At 40.1% G+C, this 16,224-nt stretch overlaps 1 protein-coding gene across 1 annotated transcript in view; it reads right to left on the reverse strand.

Annotated features, from left to right (window-relative positions):
* MGAT5B (alpha-1,6-mannosylglycoprotein 6-beta-N-acetylglucosaminyltransferase B) overlaps positions 1 to 16,224 on the reverse strand; it is a 311,177-nt gene that overhangs the window by 279,663 nt on the left and 15,290 nt on the right. The window contains exon 2 of the mRNA XM_042455871.1: positions 13,407 to 13,519. Within this exon, the coding sequence (XP_042311805.1) occupies positions 13,407 to 13,519 (113 nt within the window). The remainder of the gene's footprint in view (positions 1 to 13,406; positions 13,520 to 16,224) is intronic.

The raw sequence follows: 16,224 nt of genomic DNA on the forward strand, positions 1-16,224 counted from the left end.
CATCATCATCATCATCATCATCATCATCATCATCATCATCATCATCATCATCTCTTATCCATCTCTCTCTATTGATCAAAGCAGAGAACCACAACAAATTAAACACACAATACCAGTTAAAAGATTGTATAGAACCAATACATATTAAAAACAAGCAATATATACTTTAAAAGTTGATTTGTCGTTGATTTAATTGTTGCATGATTAATAACTGCTGAATGCCTAGCTGCTTAAGGGTGACTAGCAGGTATATCAGTATCAGAGCCTTTCCAAACAAATGCCTCATCCTCATGCTAACTACAAGACAATGTGAGTCAATCATTACACCATAAAACAGGGGTGAGAATCATGTGAACCTCCACATGTTGTTAAATAGTAACTCCCAAGATTCCTCGGCAAAAGCTATGCTGCCTGGGACTGCCAAAAGTGGCCACCCATCTTCATTCACTGAGTTGCATCTTTCCCATCCTTGTAATACAGAGATATTTAAAATGTCCTCAGTGACTATTCCACAGGTATGGATCTCTCTCTTTCCTAGTGCTCAAAGCAGTCTTTTGCTTTTTACCATCAGGCCAGCTTCAACTTGCAGCAAGCTATACATGGGAGACTTCCAAGAGCCTAGTAAACAACAGCCCTGGCCAAATCTTGCAAACTCAGAGCCATAACTTCCTTGATTGACTCAACCTGCCTATGTTGTGATCTTTTTTTTTTTTACTGCTCTCCACTTTACACAGTATTATCACCTTTTCCAGTGAGTCATACCATGTCATGATGTGCCAGAGTGCAATAGCATCAATTTAGTTAAAGTAGCTTTAAAAAGGTAAAGGTATTCCCCATTGACAAGGTTGCCACAAGTTGTGTCTGACCATAGGAGGCGGTGTTCATCTCTGTTAATAAGCCGAAGAGTCAGCATTGTCAGAGACAACTCTGTGATCATGTGGCCAGCATGACTACACAGAATGCTGTTTACCTTCCCATTGAAGTGGTACCTATTTATTTACTTTCATTTGCAAGCTTTCACACTGGCAAAAGCTGGGACTAGTGATGGGAGCAAACTCCATCATGCAACACCTGGACCTCAAACTGCCAACCTGTTGATCTTGCAATCAGTAGAGTCAGCAATGCATCTTAACCACTTGAGCCACCACATCCCATAGGAAGGTTTAAATGTGGCGTGGCTGGAGCCAAGGTTTTTGCCATGTTGATTTATTTGTGATTAAGACATTCCACAGTTAATAATATATTGTGTTTGGTTCCCATTAAAAAATATTGTCAAGAGTAGATGAAAAATAAAACAAGCGGAATGGACAATGCAATGACACATATTCCCAGATGTTCAGCAGGCATGAGAGAACATGAGTAAAATGTCATGAAGTTGTTATCTTTTCCAGATGCTATCCGGTGGGGGGGGGAGGGGACAATCCCCATAGCCTTAGGCCAGGATACAGCATGTGGAAAATAGGCAGTGTAACATTAATTGGGATGATTCTTGAGATGTTGTTTAGCAAGCACATGATAGCTAATATTCCCAAACTTATATAGCCAAGACAGACAGAGGTACTTGAGCAATTCCCTGTGGGATTTTTAGAAAATGGCCATTATACTTGAACAGCTTGGTTGCAAAATGATGTCTCATACCTTGCTAAGTGCTACACCTCATTCAAAGAATAAGAAAAAAAATCCTCCCTTGAGGGTGCTTTTCTGCCATCATCTGATCCTCACTGCACACACACCAGTATTGCTCATAAACAGCAGCAACTACCACTAGCACACCAAACAAATCAGCTGAGGAATTACACTCCCCTTTCCACCTTTTACCATTAGCATCCAGCTTTCACTGGGCTAGAACAACTGTAAATCTTTAAACAGTCCAGCAAGGAGCACAGACCAATCTGTCTTCCTAAGTGTTTTTTTTTTAATTTCCTCAAAACAGTTATGTACAACAGTAAGCCGAAGGCAAGTACCCAACGAGTTCTTCTGCATACTTCATCTATCTGTGAATAGATAGTCATTATAAACAGTCATTTTTCTTGCAGGAAAACCTGCAAGAAAAGACTACAACAAGAAGCAACAGTAAGATGATGATCTGGGTCATCTGAACATCATCTTACCACTTAAACAAATAGCATCAACATTAGTAGCTTCCAAATAGCTTCCAAGGAACTTCCCAAGTTCTGAAAGAGTTCAATGACCAAAATCATATTATAAAAATTAATTGACATAGATGTGCCTGAAGTCCTTCCACAGGCAAATGGCACAACTTCTTTGCCTGCATTTGCTGCTGCCAGGCACTGAGAAATCCTACCATCCAGTAATCCATTGTTCTTGAAAAAACTCCCTGGGACATGCAAAGATCAATGATCCCCTACTCTGACCTTTCAAGATTGACTCACATTGTGCCGTGGTGTTTGATACACTAAATTTGGAAGAGCATGGAAGAAAGGCCTTAAGATACGAAAGAATTTTTGTCCTGGAAGGGGGAGACCATAGTTCATTGATAAAGTACTCTGGATGTGAAAGGTCCTACTTGTAATCCCTGCTGTCTTCAGAGCTTGGAAATGATTCTTTGGCCCCATTCACACTGGGTTATTTCCCTGTTGTTCAGATGTACACCGATTCTACTCAGTGCAGTTGGGGGGGGGGCTAAAAAGCCCATTTAAACCAGTGCATTTATCACCAGATCCTTTAGTGGTTCTTTTTTAAAGAACAGCAATGATCTGCATCTCCGATAGTGTGAATAAGCTACTGGATCAATTCAGATCGCGCATCCATGGTTCAGCAAATGGAGGTGCCTCTATTTTGATCTGGAACAGTGGTGAATGGAAATTTCAGACTGGATAGAAATGCCACAAAGAGATTTGCTGCCTTGTAACATAGTGGCGATGAATCGATATTGAATCGGTTCACAAATGCAGTTATCATTAAGTTATTTAATGACACTTGAGGAGGGATAACCTTATTCCTTTTGTGGTGAAACTGTAACCTTGTGGAGTTATAGGTTATGTTGTCATTAACAGTAGAGGAGGAAAATCTCATGGTTCATGTGTTGTGCCTCATACTCCTGCATTCAGATATTCATTTTTACACACCATAAAGTAACTATTGTAGTTACTCCCAGGGTTTTTTTTTAATAAAAAAAGTAACATTTGAGCCAATGAGGTATAGTGATCTGAGTTTTGGACTAAAAAACTGAGAGACCGGGGTTTGAATCCCTGCTTTTCCATGGAAAGCCAAGCAGGGATGACCTTAGGCAAGTCAATTCTCTCAGCCTCAGTGGCAGGTTAAACCTCCCCTGAACAAATTCTGCTATGAAAACCCCATGATAGGTTTGGGTTGTCATGAGTCAGAAATCACTTGAAGGCACACAACAACAACATTATAATTATAATGTTAACTAACTGCTTTTTGGAACTCCAGTGTAACTAGTTCCTTAATTAAAATAACTTCCCACACTCTGGATACTTCCATTAAAAAGCACATGGGTAGGAAAGAGCTGCTGCCATCAAAGTAGACCATACTAGACTAAACTGGAGCAAAGCAAACATAATTTTTTCAATGATAAATTCCAGAATCCCATAGCCAGCGTTGTCACTGTTGTCCAAACAATTAACTCCTCCTTTGGACTAAATGGAAAAATCTTTCAGTTTCTCACTCTTGAGCCAGCCTGTCACTTAGAAGCATCTTCTGATGACCTTCTTTTTCTGAGGCCTCCATCTCCAAAGGAAAGCCAAGGGCCCAATGGAGGAGAGGGCTCTTCTCTAATGCCATCTCACCTCTAAAATTTGTTCCTTGGGAACCATCCCCTGGAGCATTCAGTGTTGTGACTTATATGTTACATTTCTCTGACTTATTGGGGAATTAATTAATAGTCATAGTTTTATTCTGCTGTATTATTCTACTGGTTGGTTTTTTTTTATTATTCTCGTACTACTAATTCTGTTGGCAGTACCATTTATTTCAGTATAGTAATTATCATTTCCTTTTGACTTTCTTTACCATTAGTGCCATTGTAATTTTGATACAAAAATCCTTTATACTGGAAAGATAAGAAAGAAAATTGTTGCATAAAGAATTAAAATGTTTTGTGAATTTTGCACACCACTGCCAGAGGGATGGATCCTGTGGTTTTATTATCTAAGGGTCTGTAGAGGCATGCTAGTGTACTCATTACCCACCAAAGGTAGTGGAACACCTAAACAAGAAAATCTCATGAAACAGATAATTATTAGGGCTGCAAATCATTTGCCTGATCACTGTGATCCAGATCTTAGAAAAGTTGCTGGTTTGGACTACAGCTCCCAGAACTCTAAACTAGCACAATGTGATGTGAACAACTGGCTCTGCAGATGGTGTTGCCAAGAACAATTTGGATTCTTGGATCATGGACTGAGGTTCCATGAGGGGGGACTTCTGGCAAGGGATGGGTTGCATCTCATGCCAGATGCCAGAAATATTTTTGCCAATAGTCTCAAAATTTGATATGGGGGGGGCTTTAAACTGAGTTATGTGGGAGAGGGAGACACTACTTTGGAAGACAGAAGTTCATCAAGGGCTGGAGATAATGGTCAAACTATTACAGAGGGAGCAAGGCAAATAGTTCAGTGACCCAACAGTGGGAGGAAAAAAACTATACACAGGTAGCTAGTGAGAAGGACCCATGTCTTAGATGTCTCTACACTAATGCACACAGCATGGGAAATAAACAAGATGAACTTGAACTCCTAGCACAACCAAGGAAATATGATATAATAGGCATCACTGAAACCTGGTGGGATGAGTCTCATGATTGGAATGTAGTAATACAGGGGTATAACCTTTTCAAGAGAAATAGGTCAAACAGGAAAGAAGAAGGAATAGCATTATATGTCAGGGATGTTTAGATCTGTGAAGAGATCCAGGACTTAAATCCTGGAAATGAGGTGGAGAGCATCTGGATAAAAATTAAAGGTGAAGGAAACAACAGGGATGTTGTTGTGGGAATCTACTACAGATCCCCAAGTAAGACTGAAGACCTGGATGTTGCCTTTCTTGAACAGAAGACCACACATACTGAAAGGAGAGATGTAGTAGTGATGGGTGACTTCAGCTATCCTGATATTTGCTGGAAGTCAAACTCAGCCAAATCCTCAAGGTCTAACAAATTCCTCACTTGCCTGGAATACAATTTCATTGTCCAAAAGTTGGAAGACGCAACAAGGGGATCAACCATTTTAGATCTGATCCTATCCAACTGCATGGCAAAGATGGCTAAATGCTAACAGGGGACAGAGAAAAGGCAGAATTACTCAACACCTTCTTTGCCTCAGTCTTTTCACAAAAGAAAAGATGCTGACACTTGCTGAAGTTCTCAAATGGTGGGTTTTGGAGATAAAAGGTAAACTGAGGAGATAGTCAGACTTCATCAGAAGGCAAAACTGAAAGTGATTTGGGAGCAGATGGAAAGAGGCAGAACAGGTGGAAAGATACAAAAAAATCCCAGAAGATCCTATTGTTTGGCAAATCAGCGGGGGATTTCAAACAACAGTTTTTAGGGCAAAAGAATGTCAGCTAGACAGTTACTATATTTTTACTGGGGAAAACTCTATTTGGATTTTCTACCTCAGGCATCAACAGCTCTTGAGCTGTCCCTTGAGAACCCAAAGTTGCAATCTCCAAGGTGTACTTTTCCTGCAATTAACAAACCATCATTGCTGCAGCTAGCGGTATTTCTGTAATTTTCCCCCTTAGGTCCTTGCTGCATACCAATTTATTTTTCAAATGTATCTCTGGAGGCTCATTGGCAATGTAATGAAATCTGCATGTGTTTCTGTTATTGCGCCCACAACGTGTGGTCTTTTTAACAAGCCATCACTCTTCGTTTAGCCTTTCCCCCCCTGAATTCTAACTAAAATAAGCTATTAAGAAAATTTAGGTCATTTGCAGGAAGATCGTATTCTGATCCAGCCAAGATCCTTGCGCAAAAACCAGAAGCTGGCTGGTAGAATGGTGTCAGTTTGCCAGAAGTGCAATGGAAATCAGAATCAGGCCCTGGATTTCTGAAAGCACTCACTTAACTTCCCATTGTGATGGCCAGCTTTTGTATCAGTGAACAATTCTGAAAGGCACCTGAAAATATTATGAATGACTCAGAGAAGAATTTAAACACTACTGCCTGGCTTTGTGATTTGATGAGTGACTACTGGGCCTGATTAAATCTGTAGGTGTTCAGATAAAACAGTCATTAGGGATTTGTAATAACTCTACTAGATGTGTGTAAGAAACTAGAACTCCTTTGATAGGGCCACAGATTCAAAATTAACCCTCCATTCCAAAAAGGCACACCCTCTTTATGAAAAAAGGCTAAACACAGAAACAATTTTGCTATTCTTGAAAGGGTCTCCTAAATAACAATCCCCTCTCCACCTCTGCCTTTCCATTCACTCCATCTACTCCTGAGACACTTTGTCAACATGGAGAGAAAAAGAAGAGATGAAAAGATTACTTTGGGGATTAAAACTGCTAGCATGCTTCAACTGACATGGCCACATAATTTGAAGAATCTGTGATATTTCACCTGTCCTGTTTCCTGGTGGGTCAATTCAAGTGCCAAGGTCTTAACACTCTGAGGTCAATCAGACAAAAGCATACACCCAACATAAAGAAAAACTAGGCAAGATGAATCTAGAAGCAAAGTCAGAAGACAAAGCAAAGATCAAACTAGCTGAATTCTACCAGCAAGTCTGATAAATCAGATATGGGTCATACAGAGTCAAGCAATGGTCTAGGGTGCAAAACAACAGCAATGAAAAGGTTGTTCAGGAACCACTGTCCAAGGTCAAGTACCATCAGGTGAACCACAAAAAGTGTCAAGGGATGCAGGAACAGCAGATTTGAAGACCTGATGAGAAACACTGTTTCCAGAAGCCTAGTTCTTGCAGGACTGAGGATTATACTGCTCATGCTTCCCCATAAAATGGATGCTCTCCAGCCATCAAACTACATTCCTTCCCCTGGACTAGGCAAACCTGTGCTTGAGCCAGGTTTCAGATCTTCTTAAACAATGGAATATACAGTGGACCCTTGTTATAGCTGGGGTTTGGTTCCAAGATCCCCCGCGTATAACAAAATCTGTGTATGCTCAAGTCACATTAAATATAATGACATAGCAAATGGTGTCCCCGATAAAAAATGGAAAATCAAGGTTTGATATTTGAAATTTATACTTTTTTGGAACATTTTCAAACCGTGTATGCTTGAATCCATGTATAAAAAATCTGTGTATAAGAAGGGCCGGCTGTATTCCTCAATTTCACACCTTTAATGTTTTTATTTTAAACTGGAATATTATTCTTTTAATTTGGTTCAACCTGTTCATACTCACTTTATTTCTATGCCACCACGAGACCTTGTAAAAGGCAGGATATAAATATTTTAATCAACATTGCCATGGATTCTGCATCCACATTTACAGCTTGAAAATATTTTTTTTAAAAATATTCAAAAAGCAAACCTTGATTTTACCACTTTATATTAGAAACACCATTTTACTGTGCCACTGTATATAATGGGACTTGTGCATCCACAGATTTTGTTATCCACAGGGGGTCTTGAAACCAACCCCCAGTGAATACCAAGAGACCACTGTATTTACAATACACTTTCAACATATTTCATTTAGTAGATACACATAAAACAGTAGTAAAAATATATTGACAGTGACAGTACTGTAATATTTGCTGTAATATATTGACCTAAAGCAACTCCGTTAAAGTTTCGGCTAAAATATGGAGGATAGTCATTGTCCCACACACATGAAACTGGAGCCACCAGCTGTTACTGGCTGGATTCTCAGAATGGTTGATAGCAGCCCTTCTCTGCCCTGCTTTAGTCTTTATAAATAACAAATGATCCTTCAAATAAGAGCCTTAAAGGACAAGACAGCAAGCCATGGGGCCTGGGTGGTGACTAAATTCCCAGGTATTTTCAGAGTGCCTGTATTCTCAACATGTGTTGCCAAGTCCTCTCTAGTCCACCCAGAAGACATACACCTCACTTTGTCATCCTCAGGGCTTAGAAGTCACACACAACAAAGAAATGAAGGAACACTGAACAAAGTAATTGCTAAACCCATGCAAATATCTATAGGAACATGACTTCAGTTTCTCAGTCCCCAATGGGTGTATAGATGTACATGTGTACACACATCAGATCACAAAGGCCCTTTCCCACATCTGTAAACAGCCATTGGAAATGGCTTTCTGTTTTTATTGGATTCTATAAGGAGCAGTGTGCTTTAGGTTGGGATTTAAAGACACTCTGGCGAAGACAAAGTGGAATTTCAAGAATTATTGGGCAGAAGAGGCCCAAAGTACCTTGCACAATTTCAGTCAAACTCTGCTGAGGTAGTAATAGTCTGATTTGTGCGAGGGAAGAAAGGACACTGAATTAGTTGCACAAATAGCTGGCCTTACTACCCCTTCCCTTTTAATCTCACAAGGAAAAGAAAGCCATCTGGAAAAATTCTGAAATGACATTAACTGGGAGGTTGTTTGGCAATGTTATCTCCCATCTTGCTCACCAATGTGAGGGTGCTGCTTATGTCCAATGAAAGGTATAAGCACATTGTACGAAGAAGGGGGACAAGGAGGCAAAGTCTCTGCAGAATCAGAGGTGGGGAAAAGTACAAGTTAAACCACTCAGTAACCTGCTACTAAGTTACTGAGTCACACGGTGTAAATCAGTGATTAGTAGCAGCTAGATAGAGTTTGAAGAAGCTTATTCTACTCAAAAGCAGGAAATTGGGCCACAAGTATAATATATTTTTTTATTTTTTTATTTATATACCGCCCTGTGGTGAACCAATCCGGGCGGTTTACAACATTAAAATAACATACAGCATAAAAACAATATATTTCCCTCCCCCCTTAAAAAGTTATTAAACTACATATCTAATTTAAAACCACAATAACTAGTTAAAATAACAATAAATTAAACAAAATAATACCAACCATCAAACCACTGCAACTTCAGTTCTAAAGAAAAGGGGGCTTTGGAGACATTACTGAGGAGGGGGGAGATCCTGAAATCCTGAGATCCTGAGGCCGGGATATTTCAGTCTGGGAAGGCCTGCCTGAAGAGATCCATCTTGACAGCCTTTTTGAAGCTGTCCAAAGATGTTAATTGATGGATCTCGTCTGGCAGGTCATTCCAGAGCTTGGGGCGACAGCAGAAAAAGCCCTCCGGGAGGTCGCTGCAAGCCTCGATTTTTGAGGCTGCAACAAGTTCCTCCCAGAGGACCGGAGAGCGCGGGGAGGATTGTATGGGAAGAGGCGGTCTCTGAGATAGCTTGGACCCAAGTAGAAGTCATCTTGACAGCAGTTAACAAAAACAAACCACTTTTCATTTTATGCAGGCTTGGGGAAACTTTGGCCCTCCAAAGGTTTGAGACTTCTATCCCCAGAAATCACAGCCAGCATGGTCAATGGTCAGGAATTGTAGTTCAAAAGTATCTGCTGGTCCAAGAGCTTTCCATCCTTAATTTGGAGTTTGGATGGGTTAAATGTGATTACCACATAGTTGCTGAAGAACACAAAAATCTGAAGGATGGACAACCATTACCTAGTAATAAGTAATAATCAGGAAGCCCAGGTGGTGCAGTGGTTAAATGCCAGTACTGCAGCCACAAGGTTGTGAGTTTGTTCCCGGAGCTCCAAGATTGACTCAGCCTTCCATCGTTTTGTAGGTTGGTAAAATAGGTACTCAGCTTACTGGGGCAACTAGCTTAATGATTGTAAACTGCTTAGAGAGTGCTGAGTTCACTGATAAGTGGTATAGAAATGTACATTCTACTGCTATTGCTATAAGTGAGAAAGGGATGGAATACTATTACTTGTAGTAATAGTAGCAGTAGCAGCAGTAGTTATTAGTATTGTTATTATTTATCCAGAGAACAATAAGCAGCAGGAGCTTGTCACTGGATAACACTATCTAAATATATAACAACCATGGGCATCTATGTATTCTTCCCGAGTCCAGTTGTATGATGTGCAAAACCTTCCACCATGACCTATTTCAAATCAGCTTTCCTGTGGCTTCCAGCCAATTTTACCTTTGAAAATGCTCTCTTCAAGGGGGGGAGGCATGTGTGAAATTTGTTTCCAAGAAGCATTAGCCCTCCTGCATCTCTCTCTCCCTTTTTAAGTTAAATGGAACTTTTAGCAATCATTTCTCTTCTGTCCTCTATACAGTATTGTGTGGTTATGATTGTGGTGGTGTACAAAAGGAGCCATATATAGCTCTCACCGCTCATCTTTCAACATCCCATTATGTAGTAGTTTCTCTTGCTACAGCAGCACAAATAGCCAAATGATTATTCCACATATATTTTGTATCTCACTCAGAATCAAAGCCACTCTTTTTTATTAGAGAAACTTCCAGATGGAAGCTGCCAACCATATGCTGCATTTATTATTATTATTATTAACCTTTATTTATAAAGCGCTGTAAGTTTACACAGCGCTGTACATCAATTTTTTAGTCAGACGGTTCCCTGCCCTCAGGCTTACAATCTAAAAGAATTGACCTGCTGCCACAATGCAAATTAATGCAGTTTGACACTGCTTTAACTATTGTGGCTCCATCCCATGGAATCCTGGGATTTGTAATTTGTTGTGGTACCAGAGCTCTCTGACAGAGAAAGCTAAATATCTCACAAAACTACAAATCTGAGAATTCCATAGGATGGAAGCACATTAGTTAAAGCTGCGTCAACCTGCACCAATTCTGCAGTGTAGATGCCGCCCTGGAGTGTATTTTATTTTATTTTATTTTAGTAGAGAGCTGCTTTGTTCAGCAAGAACTGTCCTTTTTCCCCCTCCCCCTTTGTCTTCCATTATCTTTTGCTTTTCAGAATTGGTTATGTTTTTTGAGAGGAATTTATGAAAATCTAGGGTTCTGCCACTTTCTAGCCATCATTGCTGGTCTCTCACAAACAAAGCATAGCAACTGTCCAGTTGTCCACATGGCTCAAACTTAGACCACATATCACCATAAATACACGGACACTGTCGCCAATTGCCTAGCAAGAACATTTCATTATCTCAATATATTTCAAGGGCTAATTGCCCTTCAACAAACCCTGTCCATCTGCTGAGAGATTAACCAAAGCACTGTTCCAGACAACTCCATCTTTGAAAGGCAGGTGGCAGGTGGGATGCTAGACATCCCTGAACTGTAGAATGACCTGCCAGGAGGGATTTGACAGCTACATGTGCTGTCTGAACTTAACAGAGTCTTAAATGGCTCTCTTCCACCAGATCTATCCAGTTGATTTTAATCTGTGAATTTTAAATTAGACTATTTTAATTTATGCTGGGTGATTTTAATGTGTCCTATGTGTATGTGTTTTAATAACATTTTAACAGAGTTTAACAGTGTTTAAATAATTTTATTTTTTAATCCATGTTGTACCCCCACCTAAAGCAGGCAGGGCTGATCAGAATTAAAAGTCCCTTTTTTACTGGAATTCAGTTTAACTTCAGCTAATGCATTATACAAAGTTTTTACATTCATGACCCCTGCCCTCACACTCATATTTACCAAGGGGTGTGAAGAAGTGGACACAGATCCAAATGAGGAGGAGAAAGCACTGTGTGGTGTGTAGTTACCAGTGACTGGGCAAGACTCTGGCCCGAGGTGTCACGGCCCAGAACCACAGAATCTTGGAAGAAGGTTAAAGCACCCACAACTACAGAGAAAACAGAGTATAGGAAGCCACACCAAGGAGTTTATCGCACTGAGGATAAAACGTTCCCCAATGCATTACAATGGGCACAAGCGGGGCTGTGCACGGAGCATGATGGGAACCCAATGGGGCCCAGAACACTAGTTTACTGCACAGGGAACACCACCGCCACCGAGTGTTCCCATCGCGTTCCCATCGGGTTCCAAGGGCCGCCATTTCTGGGAACGCTTTGAAACAGTTCCCAGAAATGGCGTCCCCTGGAACCCAATGGGAATACAATGGGAACGCTCGGCAGTGCCAGTGGCGTTCCCTGTGCGGTAAACTAGCGTTCTGGGCCCGATCGAGTTCCCATCACGCTCCGTGCGCGGCCTCACTCATGCCCATTGTAACGCATTGGAGAACGTTTTATCCCCGATGCGATAAACTCTCAAGAGAAGGCTTGGAAAACACCATGCTGCCAGGAACTCCCTGGTAAGCAAGCCCAAGAGAAGTCAGAAAGGATGTGAACCTTTTGAGGACGTGGCTCTTCCAACTCTTTGAAAGCTCTGGAAGGTCTGTCAGTGTTAGCCCCATGATGGCAGTTCTCTTCTGGGAGAGTTAAGCCAATCTGGAAACAGCCAGTCTCAAAGTGTGTGTTGTATGTGTTGTTTACCTTCATTTCTGACTTATGATGACCCTGTCACAGGGTTTTCTTGGCACATTTCTTCTGAGGAATTTTGCTATTGCCATCTTCTGAGACTGAATGACTGTGACTTGCTCAAGGTTACACAGTGAGATTTCATGACCTAGAGGGGATTCGAATCCTGCTCTCCAGAGTCACAGTCCAACACTAAAACCACTACACCACACTGGCTCTTCAATCTCAAAGCAGGCCTAGAGTTAGCAGAGAGAGAGGATCCTACCGGCAAATTAATGTCCTGTGTCTGTAGTGGTATTGACTAGAGCTACCCAAGTGAAAACTGGAGAGGGCTTCTTTCCTTTTAATGGTTATGTAGAAGATGGAATTCCAGCAGAGGTTGCTTGTTATCTTGTGGCATGAAAAGTAACACCTGCTGAAGTTCCCACTGCTACACAACCATTAAAAGTACAGGAGTCATCTCCAGTTTTTATTCTGGCAAACCTAGTGCTGACCCAACTCTCCCTTCCTTCTTTAAAGGGTCATTTGCACACTGTTTTTTTTTAGCACAACTATGCAAATAATTTTACTCAGGCATTCTGTGTTTGTTGTTCACACTACAGAACTGTGTCTATGCACATCTCTGTGAGCTTGGTTGCTCACACATGTCAGCACTCAAATAAAGATGAAGTCCATGATGCAAATGTATTTGAAGCACATTTAAGGCATGCAGAGTTTTATCCTGGTTTAACCTGGGTCTATTCGCAATGGTTATTCACATAGCTGGCAATCCAAATCTTTTAGGGAAAAAATCCAGCATTGATTATGCTGGGTTAACTGGGTTTTCAGGCAGTCCCCCCAAAAACCTACTTGGATGCATTCAAAATGCATGTGAACAACAAAGATTCAACACAGATTCTACTTGGATTATTTTCACCATCTGAATGGGTAAATGCTTGGCGACAGCCTGGGTTTACTAGTCCCTGGCCTCACCAGCAATTCACAATGAATGAGTCCCTGGGTTGCCCATTGGGAAAACGTAGTTAAACGTGTCATAATGTTACCTACCTTCAGTCCTGATGGTGAATGGAGAGTCTCCCAGTCTTTTGGCTGAAAACTGCCCTCCCAGTGATGTCATTAAGAAGCAGAGAGTGAAAAATCCAATCCCCACCACAAATATCCTGTACAGGAAAACAAAAGAACAGATGTAGAGTCAGGCCTGGTTTGTTATAGCTCAACAATATGCAAAGAAAATTCCCTATATATCCATTAAACCTGCTTCTAAGAATATTACCATTGGTCCACCATGTTCCCAGAAGAAAAGGGGAATAAACTATACCAAATGTCAGATTTGCATACAAAGCAGGAAAAAAACAAGAGTTTTCTTTTAGCATTCACTGAAAGCACCATTTACTGAAAGGTTTCTTACTACAGGGTATGGGGTGTATATATCGCCCTCCCTTAAACACCACAATCTAAGTAATTAACAAATAACCGCAGGCAGTTATGAAGTGAATGTGTTGGTGCAGTAGGAAATCAGAAACACAGCCATCAAACTTCACAGCTTCTTGTCCCCATCCACCCTCCTTTTCCTTCCTACATTTGCTAGACTGAATAAGCTTCAGGCAGAAGCTAACGCTGAGTTAGCTGGAAGAGAACCAAATACTTCTCTCAGTTAGAGAAATTAATTGTATTTAAAAGGAATGAAAGCTGCAAGTAGCACACAAGTTCAGAGTCATTGCAGGGCATAATAATCCAATGGGTGGTTATCCTGCACAAACCCTCTCTTGAAATGAATTTCACAATTTTGCTTTTAACAGTTCCCACTTGTTCATCCAATAGATTTAGTCATTTCACCCCAGTCAATAATTTATATATTTATTTATTTTAAAAAAACTGTATAGTTTTAACACATGCAATTAAAAAAACCACAACTTTTTGGAGATGCTCAAAACTGTTCTTTGGTCTTGTCCCTGGAGGCAGAGGTCCCACAGTCAGAAGGCAATGATCAAATACACCTTTGTAATTGCTACTGATAGTAGACTCAGCTGACTCTGGGGGCTGTTTCATACTACACAGTTATAGTGCTATGATTCTGCTTTAACTGCCATGGCAACATCCTATGGCATCCTGGAATTGGCAGTTGGCTAAATTAGAGGTGAGCAACCATGGGGAGCTACAGGCTGCACTGCACCCGCAAGAGAGCTTAAAAGACTATACCCCCTAAGTACACCCCAAAACCATAGTTTTACCCCCCAAATGCCCTCTAGAGGCTCCACGGCCATTTTTAGTGAACAGAGGGCTGTTTTAGAAAAGACTTCTCCTAGAACCTAAAATGGCCCAAGGGAGGGGAAAATGTGGCCAATGCCCTTTACACTAGAGCACAATTTTTTTTAAATTATTTTATTAAGCAAACAATATAAACACATACAACATTTATACAACAACTCGCATTACATATAACAAATAACAATTCAGTCCCCTCACCCCCCATAACCAGCCCCCATCATTCTCATAATCATACCTTCCTTCTTCCTTCCATACCTTCAATCATTCGACAAATTAAAAAGACTTCCAAAGCAAACCCAAACCGTTTCATTTTCTTACTGTTTCCTTTCTACTTTTCCTTCTTTATTTATTTTAAATATCTGTAATTTCCAATTATCTATTTGACGCAATAACTTGTATATCCATAATGCCCAATAGCTTAATTGTGATATTTACCTAAACTGTCTTTTCTTATTTTATTTTATTTTCCTTTAAGGAGATTAATATATCAATTTAACTGGATATACATAATCAGTTCTCTTTCAAGAAGCCCTTGTCAATTTTGTTTTGGATATTTGGCCATTTCTCAGAAATATAATCAATAATTCTTTCCCAATCTTCTTTTTCTATATTGCCTTCCTTCCTTCCCTGATCTGAGTGATATCGAGTGTTTCCTCTGTCCTCCAATTTTTTTGATGCCAAATCCGTTTCCATCAAATCCAATAGTTTTAAAACCCATTCTTCCATACCGATTTCCTTACTAACTTTCCAGTATCTGGCATATACTAATCGTGCTGCAGTCAACATATAGAAAATTATTCTTCCATGTTTCCTTTTGGTTTCATCGGGTATCATATTTAACAGAAGGATTTCTGGTTTGAGACTTAAGTTTAACTTGCCAATTTCCTGTATTCCATTTCTAATCATTATCCAAAATCTCTCAGCTTCTTCACACTCCCACCACATGTGAAAGAAGGTTCCCTTTTCATTTTTACATTTCCAACACCGATTTGATCCATTTCCGTATATTCTTACCAATTTATCTGGTGATAAATGCCATCTGTAAATAATTTTATAATAGTTTTCTCTAATATCTTGACAAGTAGAATATTTAAGTCTTACTTTCCAAGATTTTTCCCACTGTGACAAGTCCAAAGCTTTTTTACAGTCTACTGCCCATTTTATCATATTATCTTTTGATTTCCTTTTCCAACCAGTATTCTAACAATTTCTTATATATAGCTGATAAAGCACCCGACTTTTTCCCCTTTAACATAATTTTCTCTAATTCCGTTATTTTCCCTGTAAATCCTTGGGTTTTTTTATCTTCTCTGAATTTGGATTTGATTTGATGATATAGAAACCAGTTACAGTTATGGCCCTCCTCCCTTAATTGTTCCAAAGGTTTTAAAACAAAATCATCCTTTTTCTTAACTAGTATATCTTCATATGTCATCCATTTCTGTTCATCCAGTAGAATTTTCAAAGGATCAAATATTGCTTCAGTACACTAGAGCACAATTTGAGCCAGACAAGGCCTCTAAAAATGTGATTTTTAAAAAGTACTTTACTTCTGAGGACCCCATGCAGCCATGGACTTTGGCCACTCCTGTACTAA

The sequence above is a fragment of the Sceloporus undulatus genome, chromosome 2 (assembly GCF_019175285.1).
Source record: "Sceloporus undulatus isolate JIND9_A2432 ecotype Alabama chromosome 2, SceUnd_v1.1, whole genome shotgun sequence".
NCBI lineage: Eukaryota > Metazoa > Chordata > Lepidosauria > Squamata > Phrynosomatidae > Sceloporus > Sceloporus undulatus.